The sequence below is a fragment of the Limanda limanda genome, chromosome 21 (genome assembly GCF_963576545.1).
Source record: "Limanda limanda chromosome 21, fLimLim1.1, whole genome shotgun sequence".
NCBI lineage: Eukaryota > Metazoa > Chordata > Actinopteri > Pleuronectiformes > Pleuronectidae > Limanda > Limanda limanda.
In genome coordinates, this window is record NC_083656.1 from 21,440,514 (window position 1) to 21,467,136 (window position 26,623).

At 43.7% G+C, this 26,623-nt stretch overlaps 1 protein-coding gene across 1 annotated transcript in view; it reads left to right on the forward strand.

Annotated features, from left to right (window-relative positions):
- Positions 1-341: 341 nt before the first annotated feature.
- myo15b (myosin XVB) overlaps positions 342-26,623 on the forward strand; it is a 109,662-nt gene continuing 83,380 nt past the window's right edge. The window contains 14 exon segments of the mRNA XM_061094468.1: positions 342-388; positions 1,523-3,151; positions 3,327-3,375; positions 3,838-3,902; positions 4,370-4,433; positions 6,366-6,475; positions 6,566-6,640; positions 18,502-18,595; positions 18,716-18,819; positions 18,943-19,006; positions 19,908-20,021; positions 20,153-20,314; positions 20,390-20,503; positions 21,849-21,907. Of these exon segments, the coding sequence (XP_060950451.1) occupies positions 342-388; positions 1,523-3,151; positions 3,327-3,375; positions 3,838-3,902; positions 4,370-4,433; positions 6,366-6,475; positions 6,566-6,640; positions 18,502-18,595; positions 18,716-18,819; positions 18,943-19,006; positions 19,908-20,021; positions 20,153-20,314; positions 20,390-20,503; positions 21,849-21,907 (2,750 nt within the window).

The following is a 26,623-nucleotide window of genomic DNA, read 5'->3' on the forward strand; positions in this document are numbered from 1 at the left end:
CCTCTTTCTCTCTCCTCCATCAGCACCCATTGTTGATCACTTGAAGCAGGACCTATCACCTTTCCTCCCAAGCATTCACCAGCTGGTCATATGAAGAATGGAGCAGTATGGCCTGACAGATAAAGCTGAATTATTTAGAGGGGACCTTGTGTATGTGTATGCGCATTGGTGCATGCCAGCTCACCTTTGTCAAGGGGGCATGGTGCATATTCATAACCACACTCAATCTTATTGGGTGTATGCATTTGTCACTTTATATCTACTTGATAATGGGGTGTAACTACCCCCCAGTTTGTTTGTTAGTATCAGTAAAACCAGCACTTGAGGACAAGCCAGAGCACATGGCGGCCCCCAGCCATGCCTTAGTTCACCCGAGAAGCCTGGTAAGGTATATTAAGTTGAACTGAGCTCTTACTGCTGTCCCCCCCAAGGCACATGGGCTACACAGTTATATTAAGGCAGACCGAAAGATAGCATCTCACTGCCATGTTTGTGGTTGCAATGGAAAAGGATAACCATTTTCAGCCAGAAGCAGTACGGAAAATCCATTTTGAATGAATTTTGCTTTCTTCCTGGTTTGTTTCAATATTTAAAATTTAAGATTATCTTAATCGAGAGCAACCCAGTCTAAATGCTGATGGTTTGATCAAGGGACCAATTTTCAATGAGCTTTACAAATGTGATCGCCAAACTATTCTGTACTTTTATTGAAAGGCCAATACAATTAAATCGGTTTGTGGGATGTGGTCAGATGTTTTCTGATATTTTAAAACCGAAGTTTACACAGTCTTTTTTCATTTTCTTAGTCAATATGGAAAATAACACCCCTAATACAAATTATAAAATTTTGTTATTCTGTCACCATCTTAAACTTAAGAATGAATTGTCATGTCCCCAGTCAAGTATTAAGGTCAGAAAAATAGCAAAGGGCACAGGCATCCAAAAAAGGAAATCAACATAAAAATGTGAAGCATAACAAAAGGAATGAAGCAAATGGTACATCACCACCTCATCATGAAAAAGATGCTAAAATACAGCTGGCATAAATAAGACTACCAAACTTGTTCAACCAATCAATAATCAATCAATAGTCAATAACAAGTTAACTGTCAAAGTGACAAGTGATGAGGAATCAGTGAGCATTGCAAAAGGTTCAGTAGATGCTACTGAGCAGGAAACCTGTAATAATTAGGAGGAGGGGCTGTGACGCAGTGCCACCTGAGAAAGGGGAGTAAAAGGGGTGGTGAGGAGACAGAGCCATCAGATACTCAAAGATATACAGAACAGACAACAAACGAGGAACGAGACAGTTTTCAGAAGAAGCAAGAATTGCGGAACCAGTGGCATCCATTGCAGAGGAAGAGGTAAATGAAGTTGACCTATTTAAGGACTTAATCAGTGATGGGGCTAAAGACAACGAGATAACCCTGGACTTATCTTACAAGCGAACACCTGATAAAACCTACAGAAGATGCGGACTGACTCCACATCCCTCCAAACATGTACAAGTGCCAACATACAGGATGGTTAAAAAAACTAAGATGGATAAGCAAGTCGAGAGAGAAGAAAAACAGAGGGTTGAAGTAGAAAAGAAAAGGTTAAAAAAGGAAGCAAATCATAAAGCCAGTAAACCAAAAAAGAAGACACGGAAAGAGGACAAATCCACTTCTGGAAGAGAGGATATAAAATCAGTAATATGTATTTCCCTCAACAAGGTTGACACAGAAAAGAGCAGGACATTGGTAGAAAAGAAAATAGAGAATGCCGACCTAGAACATGAGGAGAAGACTGAGCCGACGCTGACCAAAGACGAAATATTGCTGCTCAAGGGCAAAGATAAAGACCTGAGAGCCAGTCTGGAGCCTGAGGAGCAGCAGGATGCCCAAAGTTCTGTGAAAGGGCAGCGACAGCGTTTGCTTTTTCGCAATGTCAAGATGAAATCTCTCCAAGACAAAGCAAATAAGATGTTAGCAAATCCTGATATGGAAACATCAGCGAGTGAGACCATTGATGAGGGGTCCAGTAAACCCAAGGATGTTTTAAAAGCAGGAATAAATATTGTGGCATCTCCTCATCGTGTGTCTGGTTGGATTCAGAAGAAGCTCAACTTTAAAAAGAAGCTTTCTGTTTGGACTAAAGCCATTGGGGTCTCTCACTGGCTGTCTTTTCAGGCCATAAAACAAAAACAAAGCACCAGAAAATCTAAAGGAAATGTTCTGAATTACAGGATGGCCATGAGAGTTGCCAGTAACACCAGGCTGGTCAGAAAGAAAAACAAGAGCTCTCCTGAGGTTGAAATTGTTAAAGAGAAAACTGACCTGCAGAGAAAGGAAGTGGAGGGAGGCGAAGAAGTATTCCCAGCTGAGGTAGAAGCCAAATATGCTGTAGTACTCCCCAGGATGAACATTGTGGGCAGGAAAAAGACACTCATAGCACCCCTTCGAACTGCTGGACCTCCCACTTCATCATGTACCCCTGAGTCACCTGGAGAGCCCGTTACCTTAGAGTTCAAACCCAACAAAATTGGTGCCAGGCTTGTATTCCCTGTAAAACCAGATCCCACCTTGCTTAGGTCCACTCATAAAACCTTTCCAGCACTTACATTAGACGGGAATGTTGCTGGGAAGGTCCCTGGGTCCAGTGGTTCGATGAAAAGAACATCCAACACTGAGCATAAAGGCAGGACAGCTGCTCTAGACATTGAGGATGGAGTCACTGAGCAACAGGCTGCCAGGGGGAGACTGGACCAATTCCAGATCAACTTAACCAAGATGTCATTGTCAGGGGGAATGATAGGTGATGGATTGACATGGGCCCAAGGGCCAGAGCCAGAGAGAGAGGATACAGCTGCGATACCTAGTTCAACCACTCAGCTGTTATCAATTGGGGAGGCAAATGCAGTGATGTTCGGTGGCGGCTCCTTGTATGAAGAAGAGACAAACAAGGAAGTAGCCAAGCTGATGGATGTGGGTGGTATACATACTATCACCCAACCAGAGGTGCACTGGGCTGGGAACCTGCAGATGAGTGGGGACCCTCAGGTTTGTATTATATTTTATGTATTATATATATTTTTTCTGTTTAAATAAATGCTGAAGGGGGGGCGTATAGCTCACCTGGTAGACCTGCCACCCCAATGAGGCTACGTGCCTCCACAGCGGCCTGGGCTTGATTCTGTTCGGTGGCCTTTTGCTGCAGGTCCTCCCAACTCTCTCTAAACCCCCTTCACAGCCATTTCTCTGTCCTATCTGAAATAAGGCCCAATAAATTTACTTAAGACAAAAAGCTGAAGTAAAACCACCAGTAAGATAAAGTATGAAATACCATTGGAATTTAGAGTACCCGTCACAGGAGAGTCGAGTTGTCATCACACAGGTATTTTATTTATAACGTCCAGTTCGCTCCCTTCGCCATAAAACAGCTGAAGTGTGGTTTTGTATACACATGCACAACATATATATATGTTTTATATTTGTACTGGAACACAAAACAAGAGAACCTCAGTATTTGCCATTTCACAATTTTGTCTCTCCTCTCGTAGCCTTTTTCCATAAACTATAATTATTCTTTATCAAAAATATCATCGTGTAAATTGACTCTATTGTTGTAATTCGACTATCACACTGCTATACTATTCCACTCCTCTGCTTGATGAGAAGAGTAAAATATTTTGAATCAGATAAGTGCAGAATCGAAACACATAAAAGGCTCTAATTCACATTTTGAAAAAATCAAATTAAATTCAATGCTGGCTGTGGAGAGAAGAGAATAACTAAATTGTTGGAAATTGTTTGTCCTCAGGTAAGAAAGTAATGTAAATGTCGCTGTCTTTTTCAGGCGGTAATGCCAGGAAGCAGAATACCTGTAGAGGTGGATGAGGTGGAAGATCTATCTCATTTGAAGTGAGTTTAAACACACACACACACATCACAATACAAAGTTTTTTGGGATGTTTTAATTTACTTCAATAATCAAATAAAAAAGGTTACTCCACAAGCCATGTAAGAACCAGCTAATTATTTAATGTGTGAATAAATAGGTATCATTCTCATTCAGTAGAGCAAGCAAGGGATAACATTCCTTTTTAGAAGTGAAATTCTGCCTAGCCAGGAGGTAAAGTGAGAGGTCCAATTTTCCAGGTCCTGTTTGATTTGAAAAAATAAAGACATTAAATTGGCTTTGAACATCTGGTGAATCTCCTTTTAATCGATAATCCCACACACAAGTCCTGTGAAGATAGGAAAGGGAAAAGGAGAGCTGGGGACATAAAGCCACCCATCTAGAGGCACTTCAGATTTTGAAAAAATGTTTTTATATCCAGAGAAGGTACATTTATGCATAGTTTTAACCTGTTTCTCTATGTTCTTAGAGAGGTTTGTGAGAGCTCTGTGATTTTGAATTTGAAGAAGAGGTTCCACTGCGACTGTATTTATGTAAGTTTCATTACTGACCAAACACAATGATAATACATGTTTAATAGCTTCACACATGCCTTTTACAGAAGACTTAAAAAAACAATTTTTTCTTCAGCCTTTGACTAGATCTTACTCCTGCATGCTCATAATTTAGTTTTTGCTATTTCCTTCAAATGTCTTATGTCTTATAAAATCTGCTTAAAAAAAAACATTTAACATGTTTTTATTTTTAATCTATTTTGGATGTAAAGCCCTTTGAGTTTCATTTTTTGTATGAAAGGTGCTATACAAATAATCATTTCTAACGTGCCGGTATAGTCTGAGCTTCAAAGGCCCATAGTCAGCCTGATGCATGTTGTAAGCATTTTGAAGAGAATAGACATTCAAGCACACATGTTCCAGGCCAGGATGCTCTATCATGCAGTTTGTGGGGGACTGAACTTGGTTTATCCTCTTAAGAACCTGATGAGCAGAAAAAAACAAGACACTTTGGTACCACAACATAACGACTTTGTGCAGATTATTTGATAGTCTAACTTGTGTGTCTCCATGCAGCACACGTTCTGTCTATCGGCTGGCATCATGGCACAATTACCACAGGTGCACCTGTAGAGGAAAAAGCGACATTACTAGCGAAATAACGGCACGTGACCTTATTATAATATAAACTTTATGACAACAAAAGCAAAATGCAAATGTACCTACCACACGATTATACACTTAATGCGATACGCCTTATTTTTTCTCAAACATTTGCAAGCTGGGCCCCCCCCCAGAGCAAACTCTGCAGGGTGTCGTCTCAGTGAGGGTGAGCGCTGACCATCCCTGCAGTTCCTTTTATACGCGGAAGCATACGTGCAACTCGCGTTCAAATGATAACACTCCCCTTTTGATTGGTGGATCAGGAACGAAACAGTATTTGATTTGTTTGTGTCAGTCAAGCCCCTTGCATTTCGCCACTGAGGGAGCTTTCACTAACAAGTGACAGGTCGGCGGTCTTTTTTTTTTTTTTTCTCCGTCTGTGACATCACGCCCCCCCTGGAGAGTGTTCGCGCCCCCCCCAGCAGTCCATAATGTTGCGCTACGTGTTAATGGAGTGAACATTTGTGAGCAGATGGAATTGCCGGTCGGTTCAGGTTTGCTGCTAGCGTAGCCTGTAAATTTCCGCACTTTCTCTCACACCGCTTGCGGCGTCTCTTTACCCAGTCAGGGACAGCAGTCGGATCCGATGATGTTGGCATTCAGCAAAACAAACCAAGGTTGCGAAGTTTCTGATGAGCTGTAGGTTTTTCATAGTCTCTACCGATGTCTAGCAGAACACATGTGTACCTCGAAGTAGACATATATACTTGGAAACATTCAAATACATTGTGATGGTATGCAATTATTACCACAATCTTATTATTGTAATATAATGTGCAATATTCAATATGATGTTCAATATCTCATATTAATCCCTTTATCATTTCTGCTTGCTTTTAAAAAAAATTTGTTTCTCTCTTGTAAATTGCCTATTTTAAGTATATTTTATTCTCATTTCCATTCAAATAAGAATATTCTACATTACTCTGCATACACTTTATCTTTATACTTTATTATTTTTCATGGTATTCAGCCAGCCAGCATTTGGCATTCAGCCAACATGGTAAGGAACCAGCAAGAGAGATGACAAAATGTATTCATGCTAGATAAATTTGAAGCCAAAAAGCTGTTATTATGTTGGTATAAATAAATAAATCAAGTCAGATACAACCATAACTAAACTACTATTATCAGCGCCGATATTTTGCAACAATTTACCTACAAAGCTTGTCAAAATTGTTTTTAGAAATTTTCCTTGAAAATTACATGATTTGTTTGCGTCCTTGGGTCCCTTGAAAGGCGCTATATAAATGCAAGCTATCATTTTAATATGTAGATTCATTGAATGTTTTTCATCTTTTCCCCTAGACATACATTGGAAACATGCTACTTTCCATTAACCCCTATAAGCTTCTTAACATCTACACAGCTGAGCTGAGACAGCAATATCAGGGGAAACAGCAGCAGAAAAACCCACCGTAAGAAAATACTTCTCAGATTGCACAACATACTAAATCGTCTCTCTTGAAACACAACTATGTTTGCCTTTCTGTTGTTCTCTGCTTCAGCCATGTGTATGCCATAGCTGAGGACACCTTCACACAGTCTCAGGCCTCAACACAGGAGCAGTGCATCATTATAAGGTACTGACAGGAAACTCGATTATATTAGTTTGAAAGTATATTGATATGTAGTTTTGCCAAGTAGTTTTATCTTTCCAAAATGGAAAGAAGAAGGCCTGTGATATAGTGTTTCATTGACAACAAATCATGCAAATGGATAAAAAGCTGGCCTTGAACAAGTATGTGTATTCAAATCTTAATATATATTATTCCTCTAAGTCAGAGGTCTTCAACAGGGGGTCCGCGACCCCTAGGGGGTCCGCGGAGGTACTGCAGGGGGGTCGCGAAATCTTTGGTTGATAAGACAATTTTTTAAATTTTTTATAATATATATATATTTTTTTTTTTTCACGAATTTAAATGTCTTTCAAAACACATTAACATGCATCTTACATATTGTGAGGCTGATTTGAGCCTCTGCCTGACAACCTCCATCCATCCAAGATTAGATAAGTTGTGTGCTACCCATCAGGGTCCGACATCTCACTAATGTGGGAGTATGTGTGCCATCCACAGATAGCTTGAGGATTCACTGTCTCTTCTACATGTATGTTTAAAATAAAAACATGAATCTGTGAATTACTTTATTAGCTCAGTGTTGTATGCAAGATGTACAGTGGGTACGGAAAGTATTCAGACCCCTTTAAATATTTCACTCTTTGTTTCATTGCAGCAACTTGCAAAAATAAAAAGAGTTCATATTATTCCTCATTAATGTACACTCAGCACCCCATCTTGACAGAATATATATATATATATTAGGGCTGGGCAAGTTAACTCGTTTAATCGAGTTAACTCAAGTGATGAGTTAACTTGATTAATTATTTTATCTCGCATTAACTCAGGTTTGATTATTTATTGTTTTATTGTGAAAGTCAGGCTTTTATTTTGTGAAAGTCTGTTGCTGACTGCTGCAGAACAGGAACAAAGAAAATAATTGGCGGATAAACAATCGAGTTAACTCATCACTTGAGTTAACTCGATTAAAATGAGTTAACTTGCCCAGCCCTAATATATATCATAAGTATTCAGACCCTTTGCTGTGACACTCATATTGAACTCACATGCTGTCCATTTCTTCTGATCCTCCTTGAGATGGTTCTACTCCTTCATTGGAGTCCAGCTGTGTTTAATTAAACTGATTGGACTTGATTAGGAAAGGCACACACCTGTCTATATAAGACCTTACAGCTCACAGTGCATGTCAGAGCAAATGAGAATCATGAGGTCGAAGGAACTGCCCAAGGAGCTCAGAGACAGAATTGTGGCAAGGCACAGATCTGGCCATGGTAACAAAAGAATTTCTGCAGCACTCAAGGTTCCTAAGAGCACAGTGGCCTCCATAATCCTTAAATGGAAGAAGTTTGGGACGACCAGAACTCTTCCTAGACCTGGCCGTCCAGCCAAACTGGGCAATCGTGGGAGAAGTCAGTTGATATTGTGATATTTCAGTTTTTCTTTTTTAATAAATTTGCAAAAATTTCTACATTTCAGTTTTTTTCTGTCAAGATGGGGTGCTGAGTGTACATTGATGAGAAATAAAATGAACTTTTTTGATTTTAGCAAATGGCTGCAATGAAACAGAGTGAAAAATTTAAAGGGGTCTGAATACTTTCTGTACCCACTGTATGTTTATAAATGGCAGTGTCATGGCCACCCTGTACCATGCACATGTTTAAATTAAAAACATGAATATATGAACCCGTGTAATATTTGAATAGCTTAGTATTGAATGCACAATATCAGGGTAGTTATGTTTATACATGGCACTAGGCCCAGTTTAATATAAAACACAATTTTATACAATATATATAGTAGGGGGTCCCTGCTCAATCTCTCCACCCGTTTGGGGGTCCTTGGCCTGAAAAACGTTGAAGACCCCTGATCTAAACGATTAATTTTCCTCCAAAAAAATCATATTGACCATTTGATTTTCATAGCGCCGCGCCGCACCCCGCAGCGCCAAAGAAAGCCCGGCGCCTCCTCTCCGCCCCTCTGTTAAACCTTTGTGCGGTTCACATGGGCTGCGATGCACCTCGCGCCCTGCACTGATGGTTACGGTGTCGAGTTCGTTTAATAGAGTGTGTGAGACAGACTGTCTACTAATGCTGACATCTCTATTCGGGTCGTCACTTCCGTGTCTGACCCCGCCCCCCACATTCATTGCCTCCTCCTATTGGTCCACAACATCCAACACAAGGGCTTCCTATAAGCTAAACCTACATATCAATCAACTGTTGTGAATAACATTGAACGATACCAGTCTTTTTTTTTCTCTCGCCGCGAGCGTAACGCTCCAGGAAAGACATTGGAAAATGATTTTAAACGATATTAATATTTTATATGATATAAATGATCAAATATGCATTCCATACTTTGTATTCCCCTTCTGTTGTCCTGGAGTTTTTATTTCCCTGATCATAGAATTAAATGACCCCCTCTGCACATCCACTACCAGCACAGAAGCAGATAGACAGTGAGAGGAAGAGGGAAAGAGAGAGGGGGGGGGGGCTATGAAGACCATCATCATTAACCAGTACATTTAACGGGTTACATACAACAACAAGTGGAGGAAGCAGAATCGCGGGCTGACCGGCGCTGAGAAATGCGCTTCCCGTGTGAACAGCCGGGCGCCAGCGTGCTTCAGAATAGAGCTGCGCGGAGCTGCGCAGTGCTTTTGCGTCCGGTGTAAACCCGGCGTCACAAAGTGATATTGAAGAAGAACATTTGTTATAATGAATTGAAACGTAATCTAAAAGGTAAATTCATAATTTGTGTGGGTCCGATGCGTTGACTTAAAATATTGATGTCGAAGCATTTTCAGTGTCGATGTCATCGATGACGTCGACTAATCATGGCAGCCCTAGTTAAAGATTCACGATTCAAGATTCAAGATTTTTATTGTCAAATGCACAGAGATAAAATGAAGCAGTTGCTGCCAATGAAATACTTGAGTCACAGGCTCTCTTTAAGCAATGCTCAAGTAATTACAACCAAAACAAATAAAATAAAAATAGAAATAGTATGAAATAGAATAAAAAAGAATATCAAACATTTTAAATGGAAAATAAAATATATATATCTAAATATATATGTGAAGAGAAAAATAAAACAACAATAGTGCAATTTGTGCAGTAGTGCAAATACGCAAATATGCCACCTGTAGAAGTTGCAGAGGATCCTGGCATCCATGTGGAGCCTCCGCAGCCTGCGGAGGAAGAAGAGCCGCTGTCTGGCTGTCTTCCTGATGGAGTCTGTGTGATGGGTCCATGTCAGGTCGTCACTGATGTGGACCCCGAGGAACTTGAAGCTGCTGACTCGCTCCACCGTGGTCCCGTTGATGAAGAGGGGGGCGTGTTCCACTCCTTGTCCCTTCCTGTAGTCCACGATCAGCTCCTTCTTTTTGCCGACGTTGAGATGGAGGTTATTGTCCTGGCACCAAGATGTCAGGACTCTGACCTCCTCTCTGTAGGCCTTCTCATCGTCGCCGGTGATCAGGCCTATGACTGTGGTGTCGTCAGCGAACTTGACAATAGTGTTGGAGCTGTGGGTGGCCACGCAGTCATGCGTGAACAGGGAGTACAGGAGAGGACTGAGCACGCAGCCCTGGGGGGCACCGGTGTTGAGGGTCAGGGTGGAGGATGTGGAGCTGCCGATCTGCACCGCCTGTGGCCTGCCCGTCAGAAAGTTCAGTATCCACTCACAGAGGGCGATGTTGAGCCCAAGGTCTCTGAGCTTGGTGACGAGCTTCAGGGGCACAATGGTGTTGAATGATGAACTGTAGTCGATGAACAGCATTCTCACATATGTGTCCCTCTGGTCCAGGTGGGAGAGGGCAGTGTGGAGGGTGAGGGAGATGGCATCTGCAGTCGACCTATTTGGCTTGTAGGCAAACTGCAGAGGATCCAGAGAGTCAGGGAGGGAGGAGGTGATGAAGGGTTGGACTAGCCGCTCAAAGCGCTTCATTATGATGGAAGTAAGTGCTACTGGGCGGTAGTCATTCAGGCAGAGGATTTTAGTTTTCTTGTTAACAGGGACAATGATGGTCTTCTTGAAACATGCGGGGACTACAGACTGGAGCAGAGACATGTTGAAGATGTCTGTGAACACATCTGCCAGCTGATCTGCCCACAACTTGAGAGCTCGGCCAGGGATGCCATCAGGTCCAGGTGCCTTGCGTGTGTTGATCCGGTTGAGAGATCTCCACACGTCTGCCCTGGATATGACGGGGGGGCAGCGGTCCTCCTGGGCCTCTTCGATCTCCACAGCCGGGGGGCTGCTCTCAAAGTGGGCGTAATAAGTGTTCAGATCCTCTGGGAGAGATGCAGACACAACATCAGCATGGTCTAGGCTTTGTAGTCTGTGATGGTTCTCAGTCCAGCCCACATGCCCTTGTATTGGGACTCCACTTTGTCCCTGTACAGTCTCTTAGCACTGCTAATAGCACTCCGGAGCGAGTACCTGGACTTCCTGTATTCCTCCAGATCCCCTGAGACGTAGGCAACGGTCCTTGCTTTTAGTTTAGCATGGACGTCACAATTAATCCAGGGCTTCTGGTTTGGAAATGTTCGTACAGAATTCCTGGGTACGACGTCATCGATGCATTTGCTGATGTAGCAGATGACCGCGTCCGTGTACGTGTTGATGTCGTCATCCTGGAACACGCACCACTCCGTCTTCCTGAAGCAGTCCTGAAGAGCCGGGTCTGATTGGTTGGTCAACCGCTGAATGGTCCGAGTCACCGGTCTGTCACGCTTCAGTTTCTGCCTATAGGAAGGCAGCAGCAGAACTGAAACATGATCTGATTTGCCGAATGGGGGGGGGTGAGGGCCTTATACGCACCCCGGAAGGGAGTGTAAACATGGTCCAGCGTGTTTCGCGCCGCGCGTCAGACAGCTGATGTGCTGTTAGTATCTCGGCAGGACTTTCCTCATCTTGGCGTTGTTAAAATCCCCGGCCACAATAAACGCAGCCTCGGGCCGTGATGTCTCTGTCCTGTCGATAACCGCATGCAGCTCGTCCAGCGCCAGGTTGGTGTCTGCGTGTGGCGGGATGTACACAGCTGTTATGATGACCGATGTGAACTCCCGCGGGATGTAATAAGGCCGTCATCTGATCATGAGGTGCTCCAGGTCTGGAGGACAGCCCGAAGAAATAGTCTCCACATCCGAGCACCACAGATTGTTCACCATGAAGCAGACACCTCCTCCCTTGCTCTTCCCCGAGTTAATTGTCCAGTCCTGGCGGTGAATGGAGACCCCCTCGGGAACAATGGCGGAATCCGGGATCGAGGGGTCCAGCCAAGTCTCCGTGAAAACCATCACGTTACAAAACTTGATGTCCCGTTGAAAAGCCATCCTGCTACGAAGTTCATCCAGCTTGTCACCCTTAAGTCTAAAGATGTCTCCCACAGCATCCCGATATATCTCCCTCTACTTGCGTCACCCATTCCAACAGCACATCCATGAATGGCTACAATCGCTGTCACTCTCTTTTACATGTAGGTGTTTGCATCCATTTGGGCAGTTAAGCCTTAAGTAGTGTTAAACGCGTGTTCGTTTATCCTTTAAGAGAAGAAGAGCCGAATTCGGTTTGCTCAAAGTATTTATTTAGGAAACAATGAACAGGTTACAGCAAAGCAATGGGCCTCCAGTACACTAGTTGTATCAGAGCACCATGAACATCTGGCATCTGTTCATTTTATAACCGTAGTTCTTCGTTCCTCCTCCTCGGAAGTGCGCACGCGCAATCCATCCTCCTGACTTTTCGAATACGGAAGTAGACAGGGAGATACTGCCAATGACGTTCCTACTACTCTGATAGTTGCTAGGCACACTGACACTGTGCAATAACCCTGGATCTTTATAATAAACACTGTACAGTTTCTCCCGAAATTATATTATATTATATATAATATATATTAAAGTTATATTTAATTATGGTTATCTTATTTCACTTCACTGTATAACCGTTATTCACATACCGTGTTATACCTGCACTTCTTTTCTTAGACTGTCGCACTGTTTGTATTTTGTATTGTTTTTGTGACTGTTCGTATTGTAAATTCCCTGTTTGTGCGAACTTACTTGGCCAATAAACCTGATTCTGATTCTGAACTCTATCCTGATGTTGTTTCCTAACCTAGCCTTGAGTAGAAAATGTCCTGCTCCTTGCCATCTCGGCTGCACCAAATGAGCCATAACAAACTCTCTCTAGTCTCTCCTATCAGGACAGCTGTGAGACTGACCATCATTGTGACGCACACACATTTATAATTTGTAGATTAAACATAAGGAGAGGAAAAGGTTATTATAAAATCATTTGTACCAAGGCCTTATATCTAGCTAAAACTACTCATATCTTTTATGTTAAGAGTACAAATATAATTTGAAATGCTTATATCTTTATTTGGTTGGAGTTCAATCAGACACAGACTATAGTTAAAAATTTGCAATCCCAACAGTAGTCACTCCTGAATCACATTGTGTCCTTACGTCTTTCCACTGGTGAAATATGCAAAAGAGTTGAAGTTGGTGCCTCTCTTTCTGGCGCATCTGAGTAGATATGAAAGTCCCTCAACGTAGACACTTCAATGTACTGTTGGTTGGTCCTTTATCTATAACCTGACCTTTTGTAGTGATTTAAGAGAGAAGGGAGTATGTTTGGAGTTAGACAGGCACTATTCTCCTGTACAGATATAATGTGTAATATATACTATATACATAATTAGGGTTGGGTACCGAGAACCGGTTCCAATACAACCGGTACCTACCCGGACCGAAATGCAACGCAGATTTCGGTGCCTCATTTCGATGCCTGAGCCAATTGAAGACTGAGGTCTTTGTTCCTCCCGCCTCCTCACACTTCCACTCCTTCCTTCACGGGAAGGGGCGCCTCCCGTCGGGCCCTCGCATGAGTCGAGTGCGGCCGCCGGTGCACAAACAATTGTCTTCGCGCTGCTCGCGTTATGCGTGCGTCAGGGCTTCCGTGCAGGTGTGGGAGGATCTCCTTGGAAGACCTCTCCCCCGCGCTGGCTTTTCCCCGCCCGGGCGCATTTCCTCCATGGCGGTGCGCCGCGACTGGCTCTGGGTCGGCTTGGAAAGGCTGGGGGCAGGAGGAACGAAGACCACGCCGAGAAAGGTTTCACAAAAGCGTCTTAAGTATCGGTTCAGGCACCGGAAAGGAAGAAAAAAAACCCGATACCCATCCCTATACATTATATATGTGGCATAGACAGGATGGTCAAAAATTCCTCAACAATGGTTATAATTTTATTTGTAAAGAAGCTCACGAAACCATTGTTCCTGAGAGTTAGAGGAATAGATGGATCAGTAGAGGTGTGACTCTTTTTCAGCCTGGCTAAAGTGCTGAGGAGGAACATGGAGTTGTTCTTATTTTATTCTCTCAATAATGAATAATAGGAAGCATTCTTCAGGCATTTCTGAGAGCTTTCTTGTTATTTATATTGTTATCTCTCCAGACTTGGCGGAAATCATCCTGGGTGGTGGAAAGCCGCTTCCTCTCCAGCTTACTGTCTGTTATAAAACAGGTGTTTGAGAATTATACCATGGAGCTAATCTCCTCTGATTGGGGTTGTTTGTATTGAAGTTGCTGTACTATTATCAAAGTTGTCAACTAGTGTGGGAGTTAAGTTTTGATAACTTTCCTGTATTGAACTGATACATGGCTGTTAATTGTTTCCAGTATCTTCTGATAAACACAGACTGTAATATAATTGCTATCCAGAATCAGAGTAGTCAATAATCGTATATTCAAGTGTCATTTAAAAAGTGATAAGACAGAAGAGGGTTTTAGGGAAATATTATAAAATTTCAATGTCTATTCCAATAACCAGAGCTGGTTGCTCAGCGTGTGTGTCGTTCTATGTGGACAATCTATTGAAAACATACTTACCAATAAATTGTCCACATGAAGCGACAGTGGTGAATAGGGAGCTTCAGTTTAGGACTAAGACTAATTTTTGTACTGACTGGACTAAAGGCCGATATATGCTTCTCCGTTTTGACTGACAGGGACAGGGGAATGTCCTCTCCGAGCGCCTCGGAGAGCTTTTCGTGTACCTCTGATTTGTCTAACTATCCGTGGGCATTTTGGAGAGCCTAGGGCAGGGGTCACTAACTGGCGGACCGCGGTCCGGGTCCGGACCCAGAAGCCGTCCCCTACGGACCCGGACCTACAGCCAGAACAGAAGGCGCTTCTGTTTTTTAACCGGCGCAGCTTTTGTAGTCATTACGGTAGTGGTTTAGCGGAGCTTCCGTTTTTTCTAACAGGCGCAGCTTTTGTAGTTATTACGGTAGTGGTTTAGCGGATGAGGAAGCGCATTGACCAATTGCATGCGAGTAAAGCCATCCCACGTGATACTACTCAGCCAATCAAGTCTGTGCATTCACGGCGGTAAACATTGCGACGCTGCCGACAGATGACAGAGTTAGAGGCAAGTTAGACACGAAAAGACGGTAGAAAGAAAAGGAAAGATAGCGGTACGGGTAGAGAGAAACAGAGAAGTGAGCCGGAGAAAAGGAGAGAAGCAGGAGTGAGACGGAGAAAAGTAAAGACACAGGAGTGAGACGGAGAAAAGGAGAGAAGCAGGAGTGAGACGGAGAAAAGTAAAGACACAGGAGTGAGACGGAGAAAAGGAAAGAAGCAGGAGTGAGACGGAGAAAAGGAAAGAAGCAGGAGTGAGACGGAGAAAAGTAAAGACACAGGAGTGAGACGGAGAAAAGGAGAGAAGCAGGAGTGAGACGGAGAAAAGTATAGACACAGGAGTGAGACGGAGAAAAGGAAAGAAGCAGGAGTGAGACGGAGAAAAGGAAAGAAGCAGGAGTGAGAAGGAGAAAAGGAAAGAAGCAGGAGTGAGAAGGAGAGAAGCAGGAGTGAGACGGAGAAAAGGAAAGAAGCAGGAGTGAGACGGAGAGAAGGAGAGAAGCAGGAGTGAGACGGAGAAAAGGAAAATAAACAGGAGTGAGCCGGAAAGAAGGAGAGAAACAGGAGTGAGCCGGAGAAAACGTAAGATACACATGTCGCTCTCCAAAAAAAGAAAAGTGGACAGCGGAAATAGAGCATTCAATCCGGAATGGACAGACTAATTTCTGTTCATTCTTCCCACTGGGAGCACTAAACCAGTGTGTCTCATATGTTCAGAGACTGTGGCACTTATTAAAAGTGCCAATGTGAAACGCCATTATGAGACAAAACATAAAGGTTTTGAACAAACATACCCACCTAAATCTGAAGTGAGATCACAGAAAATAAGTGGTCTCAGAGCCCAATATGACCAGTCCACCAGGATCCTGAGCCACTCATTCACTGCCCAACAACGTGCTCATGAGTGTTCCCTCAAGAGTTGCTTGGATTTTGGGTCAACACAAAAAGCCATTTACTGATGGAGGGGTTATCAAAGAATGCATGAGTGCAGTTGCCGAAACACTTTTTGACGGAAAACAACAACAAGAGGTTGGTGATAAAATAAAGCAAATACCCATGTCAGCCTCATCTGCCACAAAGAGAAGTGAACTATTAACTGAGGATGTGCTAACCCAGCTAGATGAAGCCATGAAGAAGGCACCGTGTGTAGGCTTAGCCGTGGATGAGTCCATTGACGTGTGTGACAGTGCTCAGCTGTTGGTATATGTCAGGTTTTTCAGCACCGACCAGAAAGCGTTCTGTGAAGACCTGTTAGGTGTCACTCCCCTTCAGACCAGTACAAGAGGTGAAGACATCTACCTTGCTGTTAAGGAAATGTTAAAAAAGAGAGGGATACATCCACAACAAGTGGTTTCAATTACCACAGATGGAGCCCCTGCAATGACAGGGAGAGAGAAAGGAGCTGTAGCAAGACTGAAAGAGGACAATCCTGAGCTCATAGCTTACCATTGTATTATTCACCAATCTGTCCTCTGCGCCTCCCTGTCAGATGAGCATGCTGAGGGGATGAACACAATTATGAAAATGATCAATTTTCTCAGGGCATCCTCTTCCTACCAGCATCGCATGCTAAGGGAATTCCTTAGAGAAGTTGATGCCGATGCTGATGACCTTTTGCTGCACAATAATGTGAGATGGCTCAGTAAAGGCAGGGTGTTAGAGCGCTCTTGGTCCATCAGAAGGGAAGTTGCAGCTTTCTTGGCAGAGCTAAGAAGTCAGAAGGCAACACAGTTTTCTCTCTTTTTAGAAAATGAGAAACAGATGGATAATGTGGCCTTTTTGGTTGATATCACTTCGCATCTGAAGGAACTGAATTTGAGGCTACAGGGCAAGGACAATTCAATTTGTGAACTGATGACAGCTGTCCGCTCCTTTCAGAGGAAACTTGAGGTGTTCAAGGAAGACCTGCAGGGAGACTGTGCACACTTCCCAGCAGTGCAGGAACAGGTTCAGGGACAGAGAGATGTGTCTGCGTTTGTTGGCTTTATTGATAAGCTGATTGTAAACTTCAGCAACCGTTTTGACAGCTTCAGCTTTGGACAGCCGCTCACCATGTTCATTCAGAACCCATTTCTCATCACAGATGTCAGGGGGTTCTCAAAGGAGGTCACACAGCACTTTAACTGGGTAAACGCTGGGCCTCTCCAGATGCAATTGGTTGATCTCCAAGCAGATGTGGCCCTGAAAGAGCAGTTTGCAAGAACTGACCCTTCCACTTTCTGGCTCCAAATGGTCTCAGAGACAGCTTTCTCAGCTCTGAGGAAAGTAGCCCTGCACATCTTGACCATGTTTGGCTCAACATACAACTGCGAGGCAGCTTTCTCCACAATGAACATTATCAAAACTAAATATCGTTCAAGGCTCACTAATGAGCACCTCCACATATGTATGAGAATGGCCCTGACTCCATTCCGGCCCAGATTTAAAATCCTGGCAGGACAAGCTAGAGCTCAATTCTCTCACTGAGCAAAAAAGTGGAGGAGTGGGATATAGTAAGAGGGGAAGTCAGTCATTCTAAAACTGTTCAATTGTTATCATCTGTGAAATTGGTTGAGACTGTTAAGTCAAGTTGTGAAACAGAAAAAGGGAAATTCAAGCGTTTGCTTCCTTTATTTTATTTTTCTGAAGTTAAGCACTTTAGTTGCACATTTTTATTTATTATTTATTTATTATTTATTTTGAAATGCAGTCCTACTTTTATTTAGTTAATGATATATTCCTGCAATCATACATATATGTTCAGTTCTATGTTACGTGATAATAAATATTGTCAAAAAGTTTTATTATCGTACTGAATTCATTTGATTTGACTGTCAGGTATTGAGTACATGCAGTTGCTGATACAACTACTAGGCTACTTAAATATATATCACACTAAATAGTTAGAAATTATGATCTTCCGGACCTTTGCTTCAAGAAATTTTCTCAAACTGGACCTCTTTAAATTTTAGTTGAATACCCCTGGCCTAGGGTCTTTGGCTGTGATTGGTCCGCTAACAACATAATTTCCGTCTTTTCCGGAATTTCACATTTCCGGACCTCAAACTTCCTGTTTCATTCCGTATATCAGAATACCGCCACTTAAAAAGAAGGTAAATAAACAAACGTGGACTGCTTCTACTTATATATAGACATCATGAGGTAGGCTTCTCTAAGCTCGTCTTCCGTTGCGCCACCTACTGTTCTGGCGGTGAATTGTTTTCAGCACGGACAGCCTTTGGAGAAGCATTTATGAAAAAGATTCCGTGGGATCCTTGCATCCCTCCGTGCGCAACCTAGTGGGAGTAGCATATTTCAGCCTTTACTTTTCGTAAACCTTGCAATGTTACAATACGTGAAAACCCAATGACATTCCCATCAGCCCCAGCTTATTTGTGTTTATTAATAATTTGCTTACATGCTTACATGTTAAACAAATTCTTCATGTTCTTCTGTAGTGGCCAGAGTGGTTCAGGGAAAACAGAGGCAACCAAGCTGATAGTACATTACCTAAGCACCATGTACCAGGGCAGAAACAACAATCTACGACAGGTAAATATTGGTCAGAAATGCACAAAAACACTTGAGTTGGTAGCAATGCACATCATTATGTATATGTTACAGTCCTTCAAATCCCTAATTCACTTCCCTTATTTTCTCTTCTTTGACCAGCCCATGAAGGTCTTTCCAATTCTTGAGAGTTTTGGCAATGCCAAGACCATCCTCAACGACAACTCCAGTCGCTTTGGCAAGTACCTCCACATCCACATTCTCAAGTGAGTCCAGCTAATTTTAACCTTTGTATCATTTTATATTTCACATATTGTTTCTTTGTTGCTTCTCATCTAAATTGGTTTCAGCTTTTTTATTTGCTATCCATGTCTTATCTTTGTTAAAAGTGGTGTTGTTGTCGGGACCTCATTGTCCAGATATCTCCTGGAGAAATCTAGGGTTATATTTCAGGTGAGAATATTAAGTGTGGTGTGGTGTTTGTTCAAAATAGGAATCATGGAAGAGTCCATCATTTTACATTCACTGGGAAAGCAAATGTTCAACTAGGTTCACTGCTGTTGTATGCCTCTGCCAATCAGTAGTTTCAGTGTACATACTTTTTCATCAATTGATAAAATCAGTCAGACAAACATGAGACAGAGTCTTATAGCCTGTTAGTGTTATTACAATTTAAAATCTACAAAATAAGGTTTTCAATTCAAATATCAACATGCTGCACCTAAAGCTTATCAGGACAAACTCAAATTATAGCCTTTTCTGTATCAAGGTGGCCCCTTCTGGCTCCACTTAGCAGCGCCACTGCACTGAGGCCCATTACTCTGCTAGTCAACAAATGCTTCTGCTCCTTGGATGTTTTGCAATCACTAGAATTGATCGTTATAAAAAACGGCTGATTTCATATTTATGTTCCTAGATAAAAGGGCCTTGCTTCTTCTGCAAAAATGAACTTAAAACACAGTCTCACGAGGCAAGGCCTCAACCCGCAGAGGCCTGGGTTTGATTCCGACATGTGGCCATTTATGCATGTCCTCCCCACTCTCTCTCTGTCCCCCCTTCACAAGCTTGCTTTCCTATCCATTAAAGGCAATAAAAAGCCCCAAAAATATATATATAAAAAAACAACAACATCCTAATCTGCAGGAAAAACTTCTGTATGCAGGAGTGTGTGTGTGTTAATATTTACACATACAGAGAGACTCCAACAACTCAATGTAAACATTTGCTATCGTGTTGTTTTCAATGTTCTGTTAATTGCTATTATTTACTTGTATTGTTTATTTTTTTATTCATCGTTTCAGTTCATAAACTCCATTTATGCCAATGTCTAGTTCTGGTCTCATTTCCCTTAAAGGCCAATGAGGAGAGGAACTACCATGTATTTTATGAGATCCTAGCAGGGATGAACGACTGGGACAAGCAGGAGCTCTACCTACAGGGACCTGAGACCTATTACTACCTAAATCAAGTACAGCACACATAGTTAACACTGAATGATCATCTATGGCTTTTCTCTTACATGGTCTTGCTCCCTTGTCACTCATTAAATGTGTAACACGCATATATATATATATACATTCTTTATCTGTTCTTCACTAGGGTGTTGCCTGTAAGTTGAATGGGAAGCAGGACAAACAGGACTTCCAGCTTTTGGTTCATTGCTTTGAGACCATTGGACTCCATGCTAACCAGGTCTCCACAATTTGGGCAATTCTGTCCTCAATTCTGCAGCTAGGCAACATCTGCTTCAGCTCATATGAGGTGTGTGTGTGTGTGTGTTTTAGTGTTAGTCAAATCCAGTTTGGTGTGGTTTCATACATTAAGGTGTTGTTTCAGCATGAGTCCTTTGAGGTGTCCCACATCTTCAGCGATGCTGAGACCAGAAGAGTTGGCTCCTTGTTGCAGATTTCCTCAGAAGCCCTGCAGACCATCATCACTCACAGAGTCACAGTCAGTAGCGCCTCATGCACCAGTCATGCTTTTTCTGGCTTAATTGTTCATGTATCTGTAAATGTGCACACTGATCAGCAGTGTTGGGGAGTAACGGAATACATGTAACGGCGTTACGTATTTAGAATACAAATTATGAGTAACTGTATTCCGTTACAGTTACAAATTAAATAGATGGCATTCAGAATACAGTTACATTGTTGAAATCAGTGGATTACATGACGGTACTTCTCGAGTTTATTCACTCTCTCGTAAATCCACCGGCGGCAAAGCCCCCAGGAAGCAGCTGGAGACCAGGGCTGCCGTAAGAGCGCCCGGGCCCCCGGCGGCGTGAAGGAGCCTCACCGCTACCGGCCCGGGACCGTTACAGGCCCGGGACCGAGGCTCTGAGAGAGTTCCGTCGCTACCAGAAATCTACGGAGCTGCTGATCCGCAAGCTGCCCTTCCAGCACCTGGTGAGAGAAGACCGACCTGCGCTTCCAGAGCTCCGCTGTCATGGCTCTGCAGGAGGCCAGCGAGGCACGCCGGGTTCACACCGGACGCTGAAGCGCCGGGCAGCGCTGATAATATCACCCGTTGACCCAGTAGCATAAAAGCATATGGTCACTTGTTTCTCCAACATTAACTGCAACAGCGTCGCAATTTAATTTCATCCATCTTCAAGAGCTTCTCCGCTGTTTGCTCCGTTCAATGTCGGGTGTCGAGGGTAAATTACGTATTCTCCGCCCCCCCCCCCCTCTCTTTTTATCTTTATGACTGCTTGTGTGGCTGTAGTGGATGGGCAGAGGGGGGCATTTAATAATGTGATCGGTAAAATTGGTAAAATTAAAACTCCAGGACAACAGAAGGGGATAACAAACTATGGGATGCATACTTTATCATTTATATCATATAATATGTCATCAATATCGTTTAAAATAATTTTTCAGTGTGTTTCATGGAGAGATACGCTCGCGTCAAGCGCAAAAAATAGACTCGACGCCGAAACGATCGCTGCACGGCGCGAGGCAGCCTTGGCGCAGGGGGGGGGGGTTCAGCCTCCGGTGGGGCCGGCACAGAGGTGGGAGTGGATGGGAGCCGGACATCCAGCTGCCCCGCCGCATCTTGCGGAGAGAGAGTTTAAACTGCTGCTGCTCCACTGACTATAACAACGCCGCAATCATACACTTCAAAAATGCAATACAAACCGGAAGTATTCCAAGTATTCAGAATACGTTACTCAGATTAGTTAATGTAATGGAATATGTTACAGATTACATTTTTGGGCATGTATTCTGTATTCTGTAATGGAATACGTTTTGAAAGTATCCTTCCCAACACTGCTGATCAGTACTGTCATCTACAGGAGACAACCTATGAAAAGATCTACTGCCCCCTGTCTGTGGAACGTGCCATAGAATCCCGGTAAGTACAGTTCATCTAATGGTGTTGCAGACTGGAGGTAACCACAATTTTTCTTGGCTTCTATCCATTCAACCATTAATTTCCTCACATTTCTTTTAGACCTTTCAGTGGCAACAGGCCAAGGATGGTATCCCGTGTCCTTCTCTCGATCCATGTCCTGCAGATCTTCCTGGATTATTCCAAGGCCTACCTTGTTTAAATTATATAGTATAGGTAATCACTCAGGTGTGGGGTTGCCTTATTGTCTTCTTCAAGGTGGATGTGCCTGGACCACTCCACAAGGAGGAATTCAGGAGGCACTCTAATTAGATGTTCAAACCATCTCAAATGGTTCCTTTTAACACCAGTGATGGCACACTGGTGGTTGTGTTAATTATTGTTACAAGACATATTGATGCACCCACCCTCACATAGTATGATTGTTGCCATTGGTATTATATATATATTATGTTGGTAAGCCTTAGGAACACTATTGCTTTGTTATTACATTTAATTTATATTTACAATATATAAAAACTATAGTTTTAGTTATTATTTTGACCTCTTATGAAGAGGAGAACAAAATACAATGGCATGTGTAGGCTTACTTTGAATAAATAACTTTAATAAAACTTTAGGTTACTGTCAGAGCTCAGTTTGTGCGTCCCATTCAAGAGGCGAAGAGACATGTTTCAGATGTGGGATTGTTCAACACCACACCAATGTCTCACAAGCACTCACACACAGTTTGTGTCAATAAAGAGTTTTTCACTGACGCATCCAGGCTCACAGCCGAGGGCGCAGGGTTACAAAAACAAAAAAACTTAAAAACGACACACAGAGGTGCAGAGCACACTGTTGTCCCCCCTAACAAGGGGTAAGAAGCGTCCCACCTGTGGTGAAACGTCCCATTCCGCTCATCCCGAGCCTATCAGACCGCGCATGCGCAGTGATACTCGGAGGTGTACAGCTGGTGCGGGCCCCCAGAGATCGTCTGTGTCAGACAGAGCTTCACTCCACCCTCACTTTGAGGCTAGAGAGTTGGAAAGCATGCACAGTGTCAGAGTGGATATTGAAAACACTGGCCAAAGGCTACAGGCTTCAATTCGCCACAATGCCTCCCCGTTTCCGCGGCCTCATCGCTTCCCGTGCGCAGGGAGAGTCGGCCCGGGTGTTATGGGAAGAAATATCAGCTCTATTAAACAAAAATGCCATACGAATAGTGAATACAAGTTTCGCATGCTGACACATTCAACGCTGATACGTTTGATCCGGCCGGGGACTGGTTCACATCAATCGATCTGAAAGACGCATATTTTCACATTCCCATTTATCCTCCGCACAGGAGATATCTGAGGTTCGCTTTCCAGGACACAGTGTACGAGTACCTGGTACTCCCATTCAGCATGTCACTGAGCCCGAGGGTGTTTGTGAAATGTGTCGACGCCGCTATAGCCCCCCTCAGGGAGCGGGGCATACGCGTGGCCACTTATCTGGACGACTGGCTGCTGCTGGCGGGCTCAGAGCAAGAGGCGGCGGCGCACACAGGCATTGTGCTGGCACACCTAGCCGATCTGGGGTTTGTGGTGAACAGGGAAAAGAGCATGTTAACACCGAGACAGGACATTGCCTTTCTGGGTCTCACGTTAAATTCACTGACCTACACGGCTCGCCTATCAGCCGAGAGAGTGCATACTTTCAGGTCCACTCTCTCTCATTTTGCCGTAACACGTCTGGTCACGTACGGACTGTGTCTCCGGTTACTGGGACTGATGGCCTCAACCATATTGGTGGTGAGGCTGGGCAGGCTGTTCATGAGAGATTTCCAGCGTTGGGTGGCTTCTCTCAGACTGGATCCTGTGCGCCACAGACGCCGCAGTGTCACGGTTTGCGCGTCCTGCGTCAGCGCGCTGCGACCATGGCAACAGCCGTCTCTGTTGACAGCGGGTGTGCGCATGGGCGCAATATCTGCCAGAAAAGTGGTGACAACAGACGCCAGCCTGTCAGGCTGGGGCGGTGTGTTCGAGGGCAGATCCGTGAATGGGATGTGGAGCACAGATCTCAAACATGCCCATATAAATTATCTGGAGTTAATGGCAGTGTTTCTGACGCTGAAATATTTTCTGCCGTTCCTCCGGGGGCATCATGTGTTGGTGAGGACGGACAATACGACCACGGTGACGTATATAAATCGCCAGGGGGGTCTACGTTCTCTACAGTTACACACTCTTGCACGCAGACTGATATAATGGGGCGAGGTGCATCTCCTAGTGATGGGAAGTTCGGATCTTTTTACCGACCCGGTTCAGATTCGTTCAGTAAAAGGAACGAATCTTTTTTCGAGTCACTCGTTCATTTCAACAGGGGGGGGGGGGGGGGGGGGGGCTGCGCAACGGGATTGTTCCATAGGCTCAGTCAAGGAAGCAGAATTGATTCGTTCACTTCCCTACTGGGTCTTTCGGGTACGAGTCTTTGGATCATTTTTCACGTGACCTGCATTGGTTCAGTAGAGGAGCGCTGGAGCTGGAGTGAAGGGCGTTCACTGTCTCCCGGAGAAATGAACACTCTGTGTTTTTAGTATAGAAAGACGTGAATTATATTCGTTCACAAGTCATAATGACTGGTTTTGTTATTTACACTTACAGTTTACTACAGATCATATTTTTTAAAGTAAACCTATTAAATACAGTACAACATTACAGTTTGTATGGTTTGAAATTGTCATTTATTATCATACTGGCATTTAATTATCACGGCAAACAATTACACTGCACTAAACTGTAAGTGTTAATGTAAAGTGAAAATAACAAAACCAGATTGTTTGAGGATTGGTGTGCTTGGGCACAGGAAATCCCTTTTCAGTGACCAGTTGGTACAAACCTGTCCTTCCTGCAGGACTTGATTGATTAAAAGAGGGCATTTTCTACTGTCAAAGTTTACTTGGCAGCTATTTCCGCTTGCCATGTTGGATTTGATTGAAAACCAGTGGGCCAACACCCCCTGGTTTGTCCTTTTATGAAGGGTGTACGGAGGTTGCTGCCCATCTCTAAGACTATGTCACCATCTTGGGATCTAGCAGTGGTGCTTGGTGCCCTCTCTAGTCATCCTTTTGAACCACTGGATAACGTGGACATGAAAACGTTATCCCTGAAGGTGGCTCTGTTATTGGCTTTGGCTACAGCTAAATGAGTGAGTGATATTCACGCTTTATCTGTACATCCAGCATGTATGCGGTTCACCCCCGGGAACCTTGGGGTGACACTGAGGCCGAATCCTGCTTTTGTTCCAAAGTTTGTTGCTCCCCAGTGGAACTGGCAGCTTTTCAACCACCTCCCTATGGTTCTGCAGAGCAGCAGCGGTTACACATGCTGTGCCCTGTCCGTGCCTTACACACTTATGTGGAAAGGACAAGGAACTTTAAGAAAGGGGATCAGTTGTTTGTGTCCTGGGCTAAGCCCCACTCCTAAGTGAGGGGGGGACTGGTGGTCAGTCACCGAGATAAGCTTGTCTGGCAATACGGGAGTCTCCATATCCCATAGTGAGACATCGAAAGGAATGCTAAGAAAGAGAACTTTAGGTTACTGTCGTAACCCCGGTTCTCTGAGTAGCATGAGTGAGATGTCTCACCAGACCGCCCTTCTTGCTGCTGGGGTGAAGCGAGAAGAGGTGTGCTTGTTTTGAATGACGTGTGACGCCGCGTCCACCGTATTTAAGGTGCGGCACCTTGACGCGGACGTCACGACTGCCAGCCTATCAGGGCTGGCGAATTGTTATAAGTGCTTCTGTGAATACGCGCGAGGGGCGTATCCCATAATGAGATTTCTCACTCATGCTACTCAGAGAACCGGGGTTACAACAGTAACCTAAAGTTTTTTGCTCATCTCCAGCGTACTTTCCAGCAAATGCTTTGTGCTTGCTCTTGAAATGTCTTTCAACATTACATTTTTTGTTGTTTGCTAATTCCTCGCCACACATCAAGCATACAGGTAAGCCAGCATCGTTGGCAGTGAAATCAAATGAATCTGTCCACGCAGAATTAAACTCTCTATTTTCCTCTCAGACTTTTCTTTTTGGGGATTTTCTCCATGGTTAGTTTACTGAGGCCGGTGGTCGGAAACTCTAGATTAGCCACTTGCAGGGAAGAGCGCCGGGCCGTAGACGTAATAAGATGTGTCACATATTTAAGTTGACCAGATATTAAATCAAAAAGTGAGCGCAGGTCAGACTGGAGCGGACACAGAAACTGAAGCTTGATACAAACCAACTGCAGCTTCTGCTCTGACCAAGAAGCTGCAGTGCTGATCTCTGAGCAGCTGAGACCAGATAAACTCTGTGGACTTTCCATTGAGAGTCTCTCTGAGCGAGTGAGCGGGGCGGGTCTGATTTGGATTGTGCATAATGTTAAAAAAAAGTGATGATCCTCCTGTGAATGACAGTATGAATCCCAAATATACAGCACAAGTTTCAAGTCCATTGCCTACTATATTAAGCTGCTGAAACCCAGCAAGTGCACTACGTAGAACAAAACTCATGACTCTGAAAGAGAAAATGCCAAAATGGTGGTGATATTTCAAGAGGTCTTGGCGTTAAAGGGACCTGACTGTACCCCTTTAATAGATCAGATTTACTCATATACTTTGCTACACCAACTTAGTGAATACAGTGCTCAACACAAGGGAATGGATAGGAGTCTGGCTTTGTTACTTCATTTACTTTGCGGTAATCCGTTTGTGGTGA